Source organism: Bombus pascuorum, chromosome 9 (genome assembly GCF_905332965.1).
Source record: "Bombus pascuorum chromosome 9, iyBomPasc1.1, whole genome shotgun sequence".
NCBI classification, from domain to species: domain Eukaryota; kingdom Metazoa; phylum Arthropoda; class Insecta; order Hymenoptera; family Apidae; genus Bombus; species Bombus pascuorum.
This window is the reverse complement of record NC_083496.1, coordinates 7194618-7213876: the sequence shown is the minus strand read 5'-3', so window position 1 is coordinate 7213876 and position 19259 is coordinate 7194618. Positions and strand designations below refer to the sequence as shown.

Sequence of the window (19259 nt, the reverse complement as noted above, 5' to 3'; positions counted from 1 at the left end):
CGAAAATTTGATTTTGTTTCATTTTTTATAATTTCCGCCAAAACTCTTTTAGTTTTGTCCCAAAACAAAAGTTCCTTTTTTACTAGTAATATGGTGGCAGCACGGTCTCATAAAATGTGACGTGCATGATAATTTCTGACAGTATTTGAATTTCATTTTTCAAATCATATGTCTGTTCGGCTCAAAAAAGCCAATTATTTCATAAAATTAAAAAGCACCACCGTCATTCTTGTTCCTATAACCTGTGTGCAACGAATTAAACGTGGTTTGTTGTAATATAACGTGCAATTTACAGCGATAAACTTTTACTCAATGTGAGTTATTCTTTGTTATGTACATTTCCAAAGTTTAGATTTTTTTTTTGTTTCTAGTTAAAATAAAAGGAATTCCGTTCGCATTATCAATTTGTAATTGCATGTTTTTGTTTAAAATTTCGATCATTTTTTCGTGGTATAAGTTTTTGCTAGGTTAACTTTCAGACGACGCCGAGATTATATTTTTCGGGGTGGGGGCACTAATTAAGAGAATGTGGATGGGGGAGACGAGTACGTATCGTTACCGTTAGTGGTCAATTTTCTCGAATCTTTATTAATTTTGGATCTACACGTTGTACTTTCAATTAAATGCGCGTATGTTGAATTCTCCTTTACTTTTTTTTTAAAAAACCATTGTTTAGTTAATTTCATTATAGCAATATGGAAACACTGATTTCCTGTTACTAAATTTGTATCATAAATATCATTTGTATCATAAATTCTTTCATATGCAATATCATTTACAAATTTTGTTTGAATCATATATAATTTATTGTTTAGAATGGGAAGCAGTGGTCAATTGTATAGCCTGTCTTGGGGAGAGTTTAGTTCATCACTTGCTTCTGCGGTACAATTATTAAGAGGTCATGGAGATCTGGTTGATGTTACATTAGCCGCTGGTGGACGCAGTTTCCCTGCACACAAAATTGTTCTTTGTGCAGCTAGTCCTTTTTTATTGGATTTATTAAAGGTTCTAATATTATTAGTACATTGAACGTTTTATAGAATGTCATCTATAACTTTGAAATATTGTAATTTGCTTTTAAATTTATTTTCTATAAACAGAGCACACCATGTCAACATCCGGTAGTTATGTTAGCAGGTATAGGAGCAGATGATTTGGAATCATTGTTGGAGTTTGTATATCGTGGTGAAGTGAGCGTAGAACCTTCTCAATTACCCTCACTCCTTCAAGCTGCTCATTGTCTTTGTATTCATGGATTAACACCTCCTACTATATTGACTGAAGTATGCGTTATAATCAAAATATAATAATATATTCTATTGAAATATTGATATTGTATAATTTTCATAGTATATAATTATCAATTTTTACATATTTGTCTATGTTTTAATTAAGTATATATTTATTAAATGATAGTAATTCTTATGTATTTATGTAAAAGGATTATTCATATTTTTATTCATTTAGAATGGGGAAGAGGTGCCTGTATCAGCAATACCAACAGCAAATGAAACTTTATCAAAAGAAAGCATTAGTCCATATTTTCCATTGAAACGAAGAAAGAAAAGAAGAAAGTCATCTTCATCTTCTGGAAAATGGCCACGTAATGCCAATACTGCTGATAATGAAAATAGGACTATAGATGGAAGTGATAATAGCCGTTCAGCTAATTATGAGCATAAAGATGAAGATAATACAGAACACGGTGATGATACAGGTAAGAAATATTTAGCTTTTTATATTGCAATGTATTTTGTAATTATTGTATTTGTTAAATTTATTGAAAATATATATTTAAATTCTCATTTTGTATTTAATATTTACTTAGAATAATAAGAAATATCATTTTATTACTATATATTTTACACAGTTTTCTTTTTTTCATCACATTGAACTGAGTTGATCATTATATTATTGTGTATATTTAATGATCAGTTTAGTGGCAAATTTTAATAAGAATGGATATGCGATATTTACTTGTGTTCTGTGTCCGGTATATTATTTTCATTATTTATTAATATATTTTTGGAGTATGATCCATAAGTGTTTAAAGCTTCTTTTAAGCTTTTCTATATTAGAACGGACACAAGCGCAACCATCAATCGGGTTGAACTGCGTCTAATCAATCATGTCACATGTTATAACGATTCAAAAATTTCAGATACAAAAATCAGTTCAGCCCTGCATGGTAATATTGTGTTTGTGTCTGTTAACAGCAAACGATCGGTTGGAATATTCGAATCACCGGAGTTGTCACTCGCCACGTGCTCAAGAAGCGCAGCCAGTGTCGACAGAAAATTCTCAGGCAGGAACGCATCAGGATCAAATATCGGACAATGAATCGCACCTTCACACTTTAATGCCAATGCAGCCATATTCTCCACTACATATACCGCAATTTCCTGGTCCCTTAAATATGGGATTTCCTCCTGGTATACCACTTCCACTAGTTACTCAGGGTACAACTGCTGCAACAGCGTCTTGTGGGCTGACAGGAAATATGAATTTGTCTAAAATACGTGGTGCATCCGATTGTCCAGGCGTTTGTCCATTATGTGGTGCTACGTTACGGCAAGCGAGAAATTTACGTAGACACCTATTATCCTCTTGCAAATATCGATTTAGTAGTAATCCGGTTCAGAGTTCCCCAGCTGATACAATGATGATAGAAGTAAAGCCAGAAGTCGAGTTATCGAGTTACAATGAGCAGTCAATGACGTATGGAACTGATAGTGGAAGTAGTACCTGTGAGCAAATAATTTGTAAGCCCAGTCCACTTCCTTCGCCAACATCACAGGGACCGAATGTTGTTTCTCCTCAAAGCAACGTTCCGTCTCCAACTATTGCTAGATGAATGTACAGGAAGAAATTGGAAGCGAAGATATAATGCGAACAGGATGTTTCCATTCTGTTATTGTAATTTAGAAACTGTTTTGTTTCTTGTCGCTAATTCGTCTTATAACGTATGTTGCAAATTTACTTTAAGCGAGCGTATTCTTCTTTTACTTATCGCTTTAATGTACTTATGCGAATTTATGTTCAAACTATTGTTTGCGTTGTTTAAGGAAAGAAATAATGAATTGATATCATTTTGTAAAATTCGTCAGAATGAATTGATTGTTATATTATACAAATAATTTATTTCATACTCTTATTTTATTATTTTTTCATTGAATCTTTCTTGTTGCGATTGGTATGAAATTAACTTGAAACAGGACGTTTAAAATGAAATTAAAGTATGCAAAAATCTTCCACGTTAGTAAGTAAGAACAGTATCTTTAGGGTTAATGGGAATAGTCGATGAAAAATTATGCCTAGTGAAAGCGGTGGTATAAGAATATTGCAAAATACTTCTAAATTTTCGATATCTTTCAAATATTCATTCACGCAATAACTATATGTGATCAGTTTTATATAAACTTATTGAATTACGAATCTATCTTCGAAGCTTATTTTTCTCATTTCTTTTGCCAATAAAATATCAAATTAATATTTTAACATATGCGCAAGTAGAATTCAGATTTCTGTTGTTGTACGTATGTGCTTGAAAAGAACTGGTATCAATGATCAAACACGGTATCAATAATAATATTGAGATTTAAACGAAATCTCGCCTTTATTCATTTTTGTAATAAGCACATTAATGAACAGAAATTCCGGTTTCTACTTAAATAATTTATATATGTGTACATTTTTTATCTTTTTAAAATATTGGCATGCGTTTTATTTAGAGTATCAGAATCGATTATTAGGTGTAAAAAAAAATCGACAACATGAATTATATTTAACTAATAAATAACGGACTCATTTGACAGAATAGCAAAGGGTTATTTTATCATAGACTGTATACTTTTAAATAAAAGAATCTCTACAGGTCATAGTCTTTCGAGCTGTTTTTGCAAATATTTTCTGTACATGGCCTTTTTGTACGTACTGTACGTAATTATTTATTTATGACTATTAACCCACTTTTATGGAATCGCAATATGATCGTCTTAGCGGTAAATAAAAAAAAAAAAAAAGGTCAGAACAATAAACATACAGATTAATATTCAGGATATAAAATTGTTTAATTACTGCCTATTGTTATGGTGATCTTTTTCAGGTGTCTTTGAATGTGTATAGATTTGACGGAATTAATTTTAGGAGATGGATTGTCCAAAGCACGAAGCATGTCAGATCAGCCGGCGTCGTGTCCACTTTGCGGGGCGATTTTGCGTCAATCACGAAATTTAAGAAGGCATTTAGAGCTTCTACACTTTGGATTCGGTAGCAATAACAAATCAGGTGTCCACATGAGACACCGGAGGGCCGATAGAAATAGCGATCTTGTACGATCGACGCTTGCATCTATTTGTCCACCCCATATAACAAGAACGGATTACTCAAGAGTTGTAGAGAATACCGATTTGTCGACGTTAACGTCTTTATCCATTGCTTCGACAGCCAATTCCAGCGCATCGAATGCCAGCCTTGCAGGTGAATGCTTAGCAGCTTGAGATAGAAAAGAGGAGGAACGATTGATACAATTACTTTTGATAGTTGATCACATAAGGGGTAATAACAGATACTTTGCAAGTAAATTGAAGGAAATAATGGAATACGGGAACAAAGCAGCATAATGTTAAGAATGTTAAGAGGAAGACAGAAAGTAATATTGTATCGATCTTCCTATGGTGTCAAGTTTCCTGTAACTGTAGAATGTTTTCTTACGATTAATTTACTTGTATGTATAGTAGGGTAAAACGTACAACCTCTGTATATTTCAATTTATTTGTCATTATGTGTTGAGAGATTGTAAGTTATTTTTTAGTTATTATATTGTAAATGTAATTGAACAAGAAACAAAATACAAGTATTTATGTTAAAAATGTTGTTAATTATTTTGTTTAATTTCTTTTATAATACTATGTTTATTTCAAATGATCGTTACGTATAACGTACTGCTACATCATTAAATCTATATATTAAGTAACATTTATATAACTAATACATAATGAAAGAAACATTATTCTTAAATATGTAAATTTTATTATTTCAATTTTTCTATATTAAGCTACGAATAATGAAGAAGCATGCCATAACTGGTAGAAGTGAAGGATTTTAATTAAAAACTAAGATGGTTTATAATAATTATAAAAATTTCATGAGAATGTAATTCAAATTTAATTCAAATTTTAATTAATTTGCCTCTCCATCTTTCTTAAATCGCAAAAATTCAATTATACAATTATACAATTATACAATCAATTATACAATTGTATATTATGGAATAAAATTTCCAGAAAAAGATGTACGGTTTTACAAAAATGATCAAACAACCGATCTTTTCCTGTCTCTTGTCTTTTTCTATTCGAAGTATGTTTCGTATGAATTATATAAATGTAAAATCATCAAGCGACATATAAGAAAAACTGATATTCTTATGTTTTTGTAAACAGGAAGTTTGATGGGATCAGGTGTACTGGGAAGCGGTGATCAAAGTGCTAACTCTACTCTGGTCTCGGCGTCAAGCTCAAGCACAGCTTCTATTGCCTCTACCAATAATGGAATTTACTCATCAGACGGTAGTGCCAGTATGCTAAATAGCTTATTACCATCGTTACCATCTTTGCCTTCTCTATCATCTCCGCACGACGTGTTTCGACATGGTGAAATGTTGCGAGTTGGTATTGCGTATCACGATTCCTCGAGGCAACATCCGAAGCAATCACAGCGCACTGATGTCACTTAACTTTCTTCAACGTACAGTGTTCTTTCGCCTTAAATATCAATTCCAATTAGAAGTTATATTATTATCGCAAAGCTGACTATGTCAAATCTTATCGCGTCTCAGTAACGAAGGATATATTAAAAATTGTACAAGTATTTAATGCGAGAAACGTAAAGAACGAAGGAAAACTTGGAAATTCCGTGCTTCGCTGTTATACATTTTTTGCTGTTGCTTTAGAATTTTGTAAATTATTATATTTTACAGCGATATACGGAAGATTAACATTGTACAACACGGGAGTCGCAGAATTGTATCGATGTATCTTTGAAAGTTTAGTAAGTGATGCTATTTATTTAAGAAATAAAACTTACAGTCAATATTGAATTTTGTTAAATTTTTACAACGAATGTTTATATTCGATGGAAATAATTACAGCCGTCCAATCCAAGAAGTTATATTTTCCCGTTCTACTATTACTACCGTGACGCACGTTACAGTTTATGTTTTTGGTGTTTAAACAGATAATTGGATTGTTAACCAGAAAAGCAGGATTTTTAAAAATTAAAGACGAATTAGGGTTTCTTCGATTGGCTTTAATTCTTGTAAATATAAATATGACATAATATAGGTACGCACAATAAAAATATAATGATACATTAAAAATACATGGTTTCCAGATAAATAAATTATTAAGTTTAAGGTATCAAAAAGTGAATTAATTTTGTTTTCCTCGGTTAACAGTCTAACGTTAATTACATATTTATAAATGTTTGGCTATAGATAGAAAAGTTTGTAAAATGCAAGAGAAAGATAAAATAAGATGTCATATTAATTGTAACTAACGTTAGAGCAATAATACATGTACCGAATCCTGAAACCTAGAATCCATACGTTTGTTGTAAGTATTAATTTTGAGTGAATACCTGCCTGCGGTATATCGTGTGATTAAATACTAATACTAATACTGGCAGCAGTTCAATAGCAATAAATATGAGGCTTTTGAACAAGTTATTAAATTACAAAATTATAAAAGAAAATAGAATTATGGATTGTATACATATAAAAATACATTGTACATTTTCTATATAAATAAATTTTTCAGAAGGCAAAAATCTATCTAAGTAATATACAGGTATTATTCATATGCCTATTCCAGAGAATAGAAATAGAATTTGTTGAAGTTCTATTGTCTAATTTCTATTTGCGCATGCGATTCAAATCTCGTGCACTCGTATCACGATCATTTTATTTGCATGATAACGTTATAGAATAATTTGTTTTGTAGACGGACAACCAATTATATTAAGATGTAAAATTTACGTTTACTGGTCGGTTCTACGAGAGCGAGAGCGCGCGCGCGCGAGAGAGAGAGTTATAACCTGTCTTGTAAGTTCACGTCGTTGTGAATTATAGTAACAATGGCAGTGAAACGTGTATATTCAACTGTGTCTCTATGTATCGACCTATTATTTATTGTAATTTTATGAAAGTTCTTGTAAAATCTTCCGTTAAATTCTATCGATATAATGGATGTAATTTGTATCGTTCACACGATGAGATTCATTTCCTCCTTATAACTTCTTATACGTCCTATAACAAATGGCCACTTTCTTTCCGAGATCCTACTCAATTCTCCCCGTAAGAGATGCAAAAGGTCGTCGAGATATCGCAAATCATGTATGTCCTGTCGTAGTTTGCTGGTCTTGGACGAGATGTCTGTAATTTTCTGTTCCTCACACTGAAAAATACAGTAACAAGAAAATTTATGCTTGCAATTTTGATCTTATCGACTTTTCAAGGATTTTCGGTTGATGTATTTTCAAAAACTATTACTTTAAAGTTCTTTCGAAGATCAGATATGTCTTGATAAATTTCTTTGTTGCCAGCTTGAAGTTTCTTTATTTTGTTTTGAAGATGAATTAATTGTTCTTTCTCGGGAATTCGCAACATATTCTCATCCGTTTCAATGGTCAAGGCCAGCCTGGTCGATTGATCGTGTGAGGATATGCTGTCGTGAAAACTATCTTTCTCAAGAAGAGCCATAGCTTTCTCGGGATTTGTGTCGAGTACTTCCAGGATCGATTCCACCTTATTGGTAGTAGAACGTTGTCTCTGTCAAAAATAAACAAAAAAAAAAAAAAAAAAAAAAAAAAAAATAAAATAATAAAAGAAAATAAAAGAAAAGACAGAAGTGACAAATAATTTTTAATTGATACAATCTATAAGGAAAAGAAATTAAAGTAGCAAATTAGATTTCTGAAAAACTAATTTCATCATAGCTAGTAATTTCTGGATCAAAGTTTTTAAATTGACAAAAAATCAATTATTTTCAGATAAAATTTATGGAAAATCAACATATACATGGTAGTGATGTACATCTTTCGTTTGATAGGAAATTAACAAAAAAAGACATTACTGTTATTTTCTTTTTGAAATTATTTTCTATAATTTAATAAATATCGTATTTTCCCATTCTTCTTTTAGAAAATTACTTTTCATACAAAGTTCACGAATAATTGAACGTTAAGAAACGAGGAGAGACATAGTTACGATCCAAAAATTTCTACCAAATTTCCAAAAAATGTCCAACTGAATAATTTTCTCTATTTAATATAGCAAAGAATAGAACCTGTGTAGTATCGAGGCTGTAATTCGTTGTTGGCAACTCGTCACTGAGACAGAGAGGAGGAGTGCTTTGCATATTCGAGGTGTGTGTATTGGAGGTCGAATCGTTGCTCTGGATACCGGAAGTGTCTTCGAACGGAGTCGTTTCAGAGCAACCGCTGGAACAGTTGCGTGTCTCCATCTTGCCACTGTTCTCCCATGTGTCATTCAATCTCTCGCAACTGGATCTCTTGCTAAACGAATAATCGGACACGTTCAGGCTGCTTGAATAATCGGACATGTCTTCCGTTTTCGTTTCTTTTTTATCGTTTATCGTCCTGTTGCCCCTGCTATAGACTTGTTCATATTTTTTCCAACGATGCAAGTCGATTGTCGGTACCACTATTTCCTTCGGATTGGGATTCGTCAAAGTTTTCATTTGCGTTCCATCTGACGAAATGTTTTAAGATAGAATATAGATTCCATTTACATGAACTCACTTTAACTTTGTACATTAACTTTAAATTCCAATTTTTATTTAATCTACTTACTGTTTAACTCTCGCAATTTCTGTTATATACATATATTACATACATAGTCATGTTTTACGTATGTTTCATGATCAGCGGAAATTTATCTCTAGTGATCTCGATATTTAGATTAGAATTCAAGACGATAAGCCTTATTACGCGAACATGAAATTACCGACGAGTCGCATTAGTATATATCGAGCAAACGAAACGAATTATTTTCCTAACTTGATTTTCCTATCGAAGACAAATGTTCGAAAATGCAGATAACTCTAATCGCCCTAACGTGTCCATAATCGTAAAAAAATTCATTCGTTGCAACCATATCCAGATACTGTACCTAAATTTACAAATCGAAAATAAGCAATCATTTATATGTCAACGATCGATCGAAAAGATCGAGCGGAAGATTACAGAAAAGATATTTTATCAGGAATAATCAGAAGCGTTTTACGCAATGTCCAAGTTTCATTGAGAATACGAACGTATTTGACAAACGATCGAGGGCATTGCGGAACAAGTTTAAGAGTACAGGCGTTCGAACGAAAGTACGTCTAACGAGCATGAAGCGAGCCGATTTCACATACTGGTAAACCGCGAAACTTTATTAGGTCAGACACAATAGCCGGGTTATATTCAAGTTAGCTGATGGCTGGTCTGCATTGGAACAAGTTTGCGATCCACTGTTACACGCTCTGCGAATGTCGAACCGGCGCTCTCTCTCTCTCTCTCTTTCTTTCTTGCTGTTTCCCGCATTCTTCCGAACAGCAAGATACATACCATCTTTGTTGGAGTCGATAGTGTAGTCCAACCGGTGGCGGCAGCGAGACGTCTTCCGTGGATTATCTGGCATATCTCTCATTTGAGAGATCGACAAGTAGGGGGGCGACGGCGCTAGTATTCGGTAATTCTGAGATCTGACCAGCCTTTCCGGTGTATAGCACGTGCCGCGCGAGTCCTGCGACCTCGGGTTCGAATCGTCCGAACACCGTACCTCGTCTTCCGCTAGCAATGACGCGGCGTCCTACAATTTCATCGATTTGCCTAAATTTAATTCTCTTTAATTTGCTTTAAATTTAATTCTCTGCGAGAAGGATCGTCATCGGTTACGTGTACACGTACATATTTAGAAAGAAATATCGAAGTTCACAAGAGAAACAACCCTTGTAATATTTTTGATCATTCGGATGATAACGCATCCTGATAGCGCTAACGAGTTTATTTCTTACATCTCTCGACATTCGAAGGGGAAGTATGCAATTTGTTTTTAATATGAAATAACAGTATATCATAAATTACATGGGAAATAACGCGTTCTAGTAATCGGAAGTTGTTATAGCCACTCGCGACACCATGGAGTAGATATTATAATAGAAAGCGATCTATGTTTTGAGTTATTGTATCGTCGCATGAATATTTCTCGATTCTATCAAGAGACTTTGTTTATTCGTTGCGTAATTACTTGTAACTCTGAAGAAGTCAAACGATGTCAACTTACCCCTTCTTCCCTAATGGCATCTAGCTCGATGAGATTTACGTCACAATCTTCGTTAATTAACGACGTAAGTTCTATTTTCTTGTAATTACCGTTGCATTCTTGTTTGAATTCCTGCGCAAGGGCATAACTTTCGCTGTCGTCAGAATCTATGCAGGAAAACATCGATTCGGACGATCCCACCGACCGATGATCTTTACTACGAGTTGATCTAGGCGATTTTAGACCATCCTCGTTGCTCAACCACCACCCAAAATCATCCTGTCTCGTATCGTCACTGTTTCTTCCTCCTAGACAAAACATCGTAGACGAGCTCTGTTTGATGGGATTTCTCTTCGCCGATTTTCCGATGCTTTACGATACGTTAGATTAAATCTGGAATGAACAAGATTATCGAACGTTAATTCAAATTTGTCGAAACAAAAGTGAGATTCCACGATAATTTACGTTTCATACGAACACATAGCTAATTTTCTAGGCAGTCATTATTTTAATAACGTTATTTAATAATAATTTAATAATGTACTTTTATATGATATTCAATGGGTTTTTAATCTTTAAATTACACGTAGGTTCATACGTAATACAAGTTCTTAAGGCGCTGTCTCTCTGCTTTAGAAAAAGAAAGACTCTTTAATACGACTATTGCTGCAATTATTACGATATACGTATATGAAACATCTTTTCGTAAGTTCAGATATAATTTTCATCTCGTACTTTGCTCGGATATTATTCAAGAATAAAACGCGGCTATCTACGAAATGACATCATTATTACATTATGTTAATGGCCTTTTAGTAATGAAGAACTTCACTCCACTCTCCTATCTTCTTTCAAACGTATCTCTCTCAAAGTAAGTTATGTCCTTTATTTCAGTAGTCTTATCAACATCGAATTACGTACACATGTACATTATCTGTCTGGGTCAACGTATTCATCGACAGAGAGAATTTATAGAGAGAATTTCAACCAATAATTTCTATTTGCTTTATCTAGCTTCCATGATGTAATCAGAAAACAAATTCCTCCGTCCAATTCCCATTTGACGTTTCGCTATGCGTCATCGGGCAACTTTACAGGAAACGACGTTTCTCGCCTGTTTTTCCTATTTATCATTGCAAACGTTGTTGGGCCTATGAACGACGAACTGTTGGTCAAAGATTAAAACCGTATCTTAAACTATTTTGACAATTCTAGCGCTAATCGAACGATAAAATAGAATTCTCTATTTCTCTGAATCTCTGTCAGAGGATAAATAGTTCGTTTTATAATTCGCCGATTCTTTCCTCTGTAATTTCTCAACCAATAAGATGACTTCGTGTCCAAGCGGACAAACCTAATAGATAAAGAGGTTAGGTTAACGGGTCACTAACTGAAATTTCGTTTCGATAAATCGAATTCTACCATAAACTCGCAACACGGAGAAAGGAAATTGCATAGATTCGAACTAGGAACATAGACGAGAGAATCCATCAACGAGTGAGCCATTATACGTACACTTGGTCGGCTTCTGTATCGGCGAGTCGAACACTCGACGTACAACCGAGAACGTCAAACCACCGATAAGTCGAGCGTTCGACGACCAAGTTTCACATGAATCGTGTCGAACCACGTTGTTCGTGATTTCGATCTGTACCAGCCGCGCGAGAATTATACGCGAGTGAGGGCCATCGCAGCCGCGAGCTTCGATCACGACTCTAATTTCGTAATCTAAAACGCGTTGGTTCGACAACCGTACGAAGCGCGGTTTCAGTTCGACTGTCTCTATGAAACACCGATTTTCTTGACCACTGGTCGTCATGGGGACGCTAATTTAATAATCCAACGGTTCTCGTTTCGTGTCGTCGCGTTCGCCAGCGTTTAGAGCGACCGTGCGTCGATTAACGTCGCATGTTCGTTGGTATCTCGCTCGTTCCCGCGATTCATTTATATAAACCGATGATTAGATTCATTCGCGAGAGCGGAGACACCGGCGATGAGATTTGTGCACGCGTTATGGTTACATAGTTGGGTTTTTGTACGGAGTATTCGATGACTCGGTTGGTAAATCGACAGAGATCGAACGTGCAGCGAATTAGCGGAGAGAAGTGGCAAAGGTGTTGCGAGTTCGTGTGTGAAATACGCGTAGTTGTGTTCGACGAAACGTTTCTTATTATAATCGGTCGAGTTTATGTTTCAATTTCGAAATTCTAACGTTTTTTACGGCATTTTAAGAAACATAGTGTTGCATATTTCGACTTGTCCTTTCGTTAATCTTCACTTAACGTTATTTTCTTTTTAAATTAGACAACGTTGCATAAAAGTATTCTTAGATCAATAACTAAGCTGATGTACGAACGATGAAGAATTTTTATCACGATCAAGGAAAATATTTATCTCTAATTGTCAGCACGTCTTCTATTTTATATAATGTTTGACATTAGTATGGAGAAACCGAACTTTTTCACTGGTTATTATTCGTAACTTATACAGCCAGTTGATTTATCAAGAAACAGATTACATTTGCAATTCTAACCTTATCGTCGCTTATTTATTTCGCACTATGTAAATGAACGTAATCCAGGTATGTTCTACATATAAAAGAGACATTAATCGTCTTCGCGTTTTACGTAAACAACACATACGTACGTATATCTCTGTTTATTTAATCAGATTCATTTGAATTCATCCTTATCTTGAGCTTCCAATTCACATTCCCTCATGAACGCGTGCACAGGTATAAAAAAGACGATAAAGCGTATTTCTGCGGCATCGTAAAATGTTGATCTTCATCTTTCGTCGTGCGATTTTTCCACTCGGCGATTAGTTCTTATTATTAACTACACTCACTATTTACGTTACACTGGCCAAGGAGAAGTTGTCACGTGCGAATTCAACGGCACTAAAGTACACACACGAAACGGCACTAAAGTACACACACGAAACGGCACTCGCATCCGACCGTCATAAAATTAATCAAAGAAATTTATATCGATGGAATCACAGTTCGTACGTATTCGTTTGAACGAGACTTCAACGTCTTTGACGAGCGACGATCGCCAGCAACCGTAAAATCTTCGGTTCAACGAGCGAGCATGTACTGACCGATACCACGTTTTTCCTTGAGTTGTAACATAGTTCAGCCAATGATGAATGCCGGTATTTGTTTTCGATATGGCCTAAATAAATATTGTGATAGCGAGAAATGAATTTTTACTGTTATTCACCTATCAATTCGTATTTGCGGGAGTACATTTTCTTGCGATAACACGATGACCCGGCTTTTGCGATACGAGTTTCCTGTCGACAATGCGTCAAAGTACTGACAATTTGAACCTCGTAGATACGAGCGTGAACAACAGTTGCCCTTCAGATTGTCAGATCTGTTTTGTAAACACACATTTTATTTTCACAAGTTATTCTAGGTACTGGACACATCTTTAATTCATGTGAGATACGATGAGTGCAAATTTTAGAGTTACTCATGGCAGAAATACGACAATGTACTAGAAGAAGAGAAGAAATCTAGTCAGATAATATTCAAGAGTTAGAAATATTTTGCTAATGATCGTATTTGTGAATAACATCGTACGACATGTAATTATATTATTTTCGATATAATCGTATCTCAATTGCATATTTCTATTCACTTTCTATTTAATTAATTATATATTTATATACAGGATGATCCATAACGTGTGGAACAATTGGGCACGGGGTGATTCTATGTGAAAAAATAAATCGGAAATATGGAATAAAAAGGTTTTCATACGACACTTCGTTTTTGAGAAAATTGTCATACATGTGAAAATAAGTCAAAATTGTGAAATAACATTTTTCCGTCTAAGCCTCCGCTTTCAAGGAAATAATGTTTCAACATGTTTGTTTAGTTAAAAATTATTCTGATACACTTTAACGAATTTTTAAAATGAAAAGAATATAATAAAAATATAATAAGTATTCGCACAGTTACCGCTCTATGCAGTGAAACGTACGTAGATATTTTAAAAAATAATTTACATCAAAGTGCATAAAAAGAATGTGTTTGACAAACAATGTTGTATTTTCGTCCAGTCGCGGGGAGACGCGTCAACGGGAGTTGTAAATTCCCGTTACGATTATACGGATCGACACCGCGAGCAGAGCGGTCCCCTTATTTCTGTTACGATAATAGGGGTGGTTGTGTTGGAATAACTGTAGTCTGCAGTTAACTAATATACATATACTTATTACCGTTTACAACACGTGGAACTTGTACAGAGAATATTTTGATGACTTACCCGAGGGTTGAGGTAATAGCACGTTATATCCCAAGATTCTGATTGACTGTCTGCTCTACTGCTACTACGGAGGAAAACTCGGTGAGGTCCTTCTGAACTAAGGACGAGGATTCGTTGTTCACTCTTTTGGGTAGAATAGTGAGGGTAACGATCCGCGATGCCCATTGGTTTTGGCCAATATTAATAAACACAATACGAGGACAATACGAGCAGATACGGTTCATGGGTGCCTTTGTTCTTGAGGAAAATCCAGCAGTTTCGCAGGGCACATCTGCTTTCTTCGTAATTAGTGAGAGTGTGCAATAAACCTACGGATTTTTTGGGACCCTCCATAAACCGGTGATGTTTATATGACCGTAGATTAATGATTAACAGATATGATTTATGAGGATCCCTTGGGCATAATACGGGTCACTGTGACGATGAGTAGGCCTAGGCGGCCTGACCATACACTTAAAAATACCTTCACTGCCACGACGGCTTCGAGCCATAATAAAATCAAAAGGAAACCTCATTGAGTATTAAAATGATCAAGCCTGGTGATTTCCTCTCTTAGATATTAGGCGAGTCTTATTCTTTTCCCATTATACTGTAACTATATGAATGTTAATCATATTTTTGCCATTTGGTAGATACTAGTTAATATCTCCACAAAGGATATAGGTATCCTATTTTCTTTTTATGAAAATTATTTTGCGGTTTGATAAGAATATATACGTATTTTTTATTTGCTAAAATTTTGCTGATAGACCATGTTTTACAATACTTTTGTTGAAATTAATTACTATACGAATACATTTTACACCGACTGTACATTCTTACTTATGAAAATATATTATTGTACATTTTCGAGTTACTTTCACAGGTAATTTAACATCCTGTTGATTATTTTTCTTCTTCAATTCGGAATTAGCTAATCAAAATTTTGAACTCGATTTTCTCAGAAATGTTATTTTTTCTCGTAGAACCGCCTTGCACCAACTTGTGCCATTAGTTAGGGACCAACCTGCAAATATGATTACTCTCTATATTTTATTTTATATTTTATATCTTATTTAATAAATACACACCTTTCATCAACATTTGCACAGATTTCGTCCTACTATCACTATGCTTTATCTTTTCTGACGGATGTGAGATTTCTTCATCGAGCGCAACATTTTTGTTAACGAAATTACATCGGAGACACACGAACGACACTGCGACACAAAATTGTGATGTACATCGAAAAACAATAAGAGCGAACGACTCATGCGTTGATTGAGTCGTGATATCAGTGGATATATACAATGGAACTACAAGTTGTAAGGTTCTCGTGTTTCGAAATTTTATAGTTTCACCGTGACGTGAGTTTTCATAATAAACAATGCGATTAATTGGAGACATTATCTAATAAGCATTACCACGAAGAGAACTTTAATCGTACTGGCTCTCATATATCTGCAATAGCGAATAGATATACTTACTCTTACACGCGATAGCATCGAGTTTCATGATCGGAACTAGTATACTTTTAGAAAAAAAAAAAAAAAAAAAAAAGGAAAACGACTAGGTAATTGTTATATAGATTGTTTCAGAACAGTGAGTGTGAGATATGTCCATTAATATCATCGATAGCAAAGCTTAAAAATGTTTAACCGGAAAGAAAAATTAATACTCGATGAAGCATACACGTATTTGAGATAATTTCGCACGCGTTGAATTTTTATGTATGCATAAATATTAATGTCTCATTAAAAACGGTAGTCACAATCGTTATAACGCTGTCTAATATTAAGACCTGAAATGAACATATAGAAATCAATTTTTTATTCCTAAAGTAGCTCTTATATAAGAAATATAACTTATGCACATATCCTTATTTTGCAATTTTCGTTAGGTTCTACACTTCATTTTCGTAGTACCAGTAGTTTTTGCTGTCATATGGAAATATTATTAGATGGTACGAAATTTGATGTACTTAAGATTGACACGGACCTGATCAGGCCCAGTCAAATGATTTGTTTCAAAATTTAATTTAAAGTTGTACATTTATAAGTTATTTCTTTTGTTCATCTGACTTTATGTAAATTAATCAGTTATAATCAGTTTCTTAATTTTTGTTAATATAAGAATTTACGTAAAGTTAGACGAACAAAAGAAACAACAATGAACGTGTAACTTTAAATTAAATTTTGAAACCAGTCATTTGACCGGGCCTGCTAAGGTTAATATTAATCCATGTATTAATGTAAAAAATAAAAAATGATGTGTAGATACGTTTCGTGGTCACTCCATTTGTATTAAAAAATTTACACAATGATTCTAGCTTATAATTATACATCTCTCTGGTTCCAAACCAGATCATATTACAATCTTATAACATAATGAAATTCCGGTTTCTAAAATTTATTCTGTGGTCACGAAACACTATGCACTAGTTCGTTTTGTAAATCAAACAGACGTTGATTAATAATTTAGATAATGTCGCCCGAAATGTTATTACACGTATTGCAATTCCTTTGTATTTATCATCACAGTCAAAGTAATTTTCTTAACAAATAATTTTCTCCACGTTTCTAGGTTACTTAATTTCTATTTCCTATCAAAACACGCCTGCTGCTACTTACTGCTTTGATAATAAAAACACAATTACGCAAATTCACTTTTCCACAGCACAGACCAGTTGAAATTTCAACGAAATACGCCAGGATACCACGGAGTTGTGCAAAGCTGACATGGCGCGTGCGAGGCGCGAAGCGCGAGTGATAACGCGAGGTAGATTGTCTTTCCAATTTAACCGTTTTCTAACAGTCAGCTTGTGGTCTAAGGGTACGAATCACCACCGTAGATCCAACATGTGGATGCAAACGGGTATTCGAGACTACACGCTGATTTTCGTTTTTTTCCGGAGGACTTTTTCGGTCAAAGGTTGACCTGTATCGATGGGCAAGAAGTTCCGCTAAACAGTTGAATTTTAATTCGCTTTTTAGGACGAATATTCATAAGCGTGACGTCAAAAGGCCTTGATCGGTAATAAAAAGGTGCATCAGCGATAACGTTATCGATACTGTCGTTGCAATTAGATATAACGGGTGTTTCGTGAAATTCAACCGCATGTTCCTTTTATTCTTCCAGTGTGTAGAAATGGACCTGGTCTTATTTAAATATACGCGCTTACTAACTAATGTTTCTGTACTTAACATATTACGTGTCACTTGTACCGTCTTTAGCCGACGAAACCGTTGAAGTTTCCCTATTGAAACGTCTCATCTCAGCGTACGTAAAGCAAGGGATATGAATCGTGGTTTACATGGAAAGTTCGTGTGGTATAGAATGGGTCAGATGTAACTATCCCATTGTAACTAATTAATTGAAACTGTGGATGAAACGAAAGGAAGTTACATTATTGATTTTATATACACTAGCTAGATAGAAGTTGTATTATAATGAAGAGAAGCGATACATTGATCATTTCTATACTTCCTAAGTAGTCGTGATTATCGAAATATGTATTTATTTGTTCTTGCAGTTTCACGACGAATATACTTCTAGAAGTAAATATTTTACTTTAGGCACCTTATGCACAAGCAATCTTTCTATAAAATCATGATTAGTTGACTTTGCCCTATCATAATATCGAAGCGATTATCTTCTGCATGATAAGGGGGATTAAATCAAGCGTGATTCATGGAACGTGTCGAGAAGCCACGCAGTTGCATGTTGCGGTTTGGTGTAAAATGTAGAATGTTATTCTCTGGTGCAAAACGAAACTCAATCAGAGGACGTAATTACTTACATAAGAAAATCGTTCGCACCAGCTTCATTCTTGTATCAAGATAATATCGACGGTGATATATTAGTTCTTGATTTTTAAAACAATTGGTTTGACGCACTAGATGTATCTTTAATTCCGATTTATTTAATAAAATATACATGCTTGTAGGTAGCGTAATATATGTAAAGTTTGAAAGGGAAGTTACTATGCTAAAGTTTTAATAAAGGAAAATATGTATCTAATAAAGTTCCGAATTTAAGTTAAGAATCTCGAGTTTAGAATAATAACCGAGTACTTGCTATGTATGTATTTTCATATTATCTCGTATTATTAGAAATTGAATGCGTTTTCTAATATGAGCATCCGAAGAATTTAATATAATATGAGCGATATTTAACTTTATAACTATGTATGTATAGCGTTGCATCTTATGCAGCTTTTCACGTTAAATTCCAATATAATAGTAAAAATATTGTAATTAATAATCTAATCCTTCAACAGCTAATGTTAGGAATATTACAAAAATTTACTATATTATTGGCTCATCATACAACTCTGAAAATGTAAGTCTAACTGTATTTTTATTTTTTACAGTATATTTCGTTTCTTTAAAACTGAATAGATTCGATTTATTAAAATGTTATAATATTATAATATTATCGATTTTGCTTCTTGTGTAAAAAATTTAAATTTTAAATGTCGTCATAAAAAAGAAGTTCAAAGGATTCAGGTTAAAAGACCAAATAGCCCATGCTATCGGATTTTCTCGTCCTCATTTTTCATAGAGAATTTGATATAAATGCAGTCTAATATTAGCCAAAAAGGAAAACAGAACTTTGTCGTATTAAAATTTCATATTTTGCTCTTCATCAAAGAATAAAACACACAAATGAATATATGA

At 34.0% G+C, this 19259-nt stretch overlaps 2 protein-coding genes and 1 long non-coding RNA gene across 6 annotated transcripts; 2 read left to right on the top strand and 1 right to left on the bottom strand.

Annotated features, from left to right (window-relative positions):
• Window positions 1–44: 44 nt before the first annotated feature.
• On the top strand, window positions 45–6097 carry LOC132910750 (transcription factor GAGA-like). Of its 3 annotated transcripts, XM_060966711.1 has the most exons (6): window positions 45–314; window positions 816–1005; window positions 1101–1283; window positions 1468–1717; window positions 4147–4479; window positions 5442–6097. In XM_060966711.1, the coding sequence occupies exons 2-6, from the start codon at window positions 817–819 to the stop codon at window positions 5732–5734; spliced, it is 1248 nt and encodes a 415-aa protein (XP_060822694.1). In that variant the 5' UTR covers window positions 45–314; window position 816; the 3' UTR covers window positions 5735–6097. The 3 variants fall into 3 exon arrangements, with proteins under 3 accessions (XP_060822694.1, XP_060822692.1, XP_060822693.1); XM_060966709.1 differs by lacking the exons at window positions 4147–4479; window positions 5442–6097 and adding an exon at window positions 2217–4051 and having other exon boundaries at window positions 61–314; XM_060966710.1 differs by lacking the exons at window positions 45–314; window positions 4147–4479; window positions 5442–6097 and adding exons at window positions 491–629; window positions 2217–4051.
• A 241-nt stretch (window positions 6098–6338) lies between these two features.
• Window positions 6339–13218, bottom strand: LOC132910744 (uncharacterized). Of its 2 annotated transcripts, XM_060966698.1 has the most exons (6): window positions 12971–13218; window positions 10346–10717; window positions 9628–9871; window positions 8343–8767; window positions 7547–7825; window positions 6339–7451 (listed from the first exon to the last, which is right to left on the bottom strand). In XM_060966698.1, the coding sequence occupies exons 2-6, from the start codon at window positions 10643–10645 to the stop codon at window positions 7260–7262; spliced, it is 1440 nt and encodes a 479-aa protein (XP_060822681.1). In that variant the 5' UTR covers window positions 10646–10717; window positions 12971–13218; the 3' UTR covers window positions 6339–7259. The 2 variants fall into 2 exon arrangements, with proteins under 2 accessions (XP_060822681.1, XP_060822683.1); XM_060966700.1 differs by lacking the exon at window positions 12971–13218 and having other exon boundaries at window positions 10346–10925.
• A 3700-nt stretch (window positions 13219–16918) lies between these two features.
• LOC132910774 (uncharacterized) lies at window positions 16919–19259 on the top strand. Its single transcript, XR_009658850.1, has 2 exons — window positions 16919–17624; window positions 17719–19259. It is a non-coding gene; the product is annotated as an uncharacterized LOC132910774 (long non-coding RNA).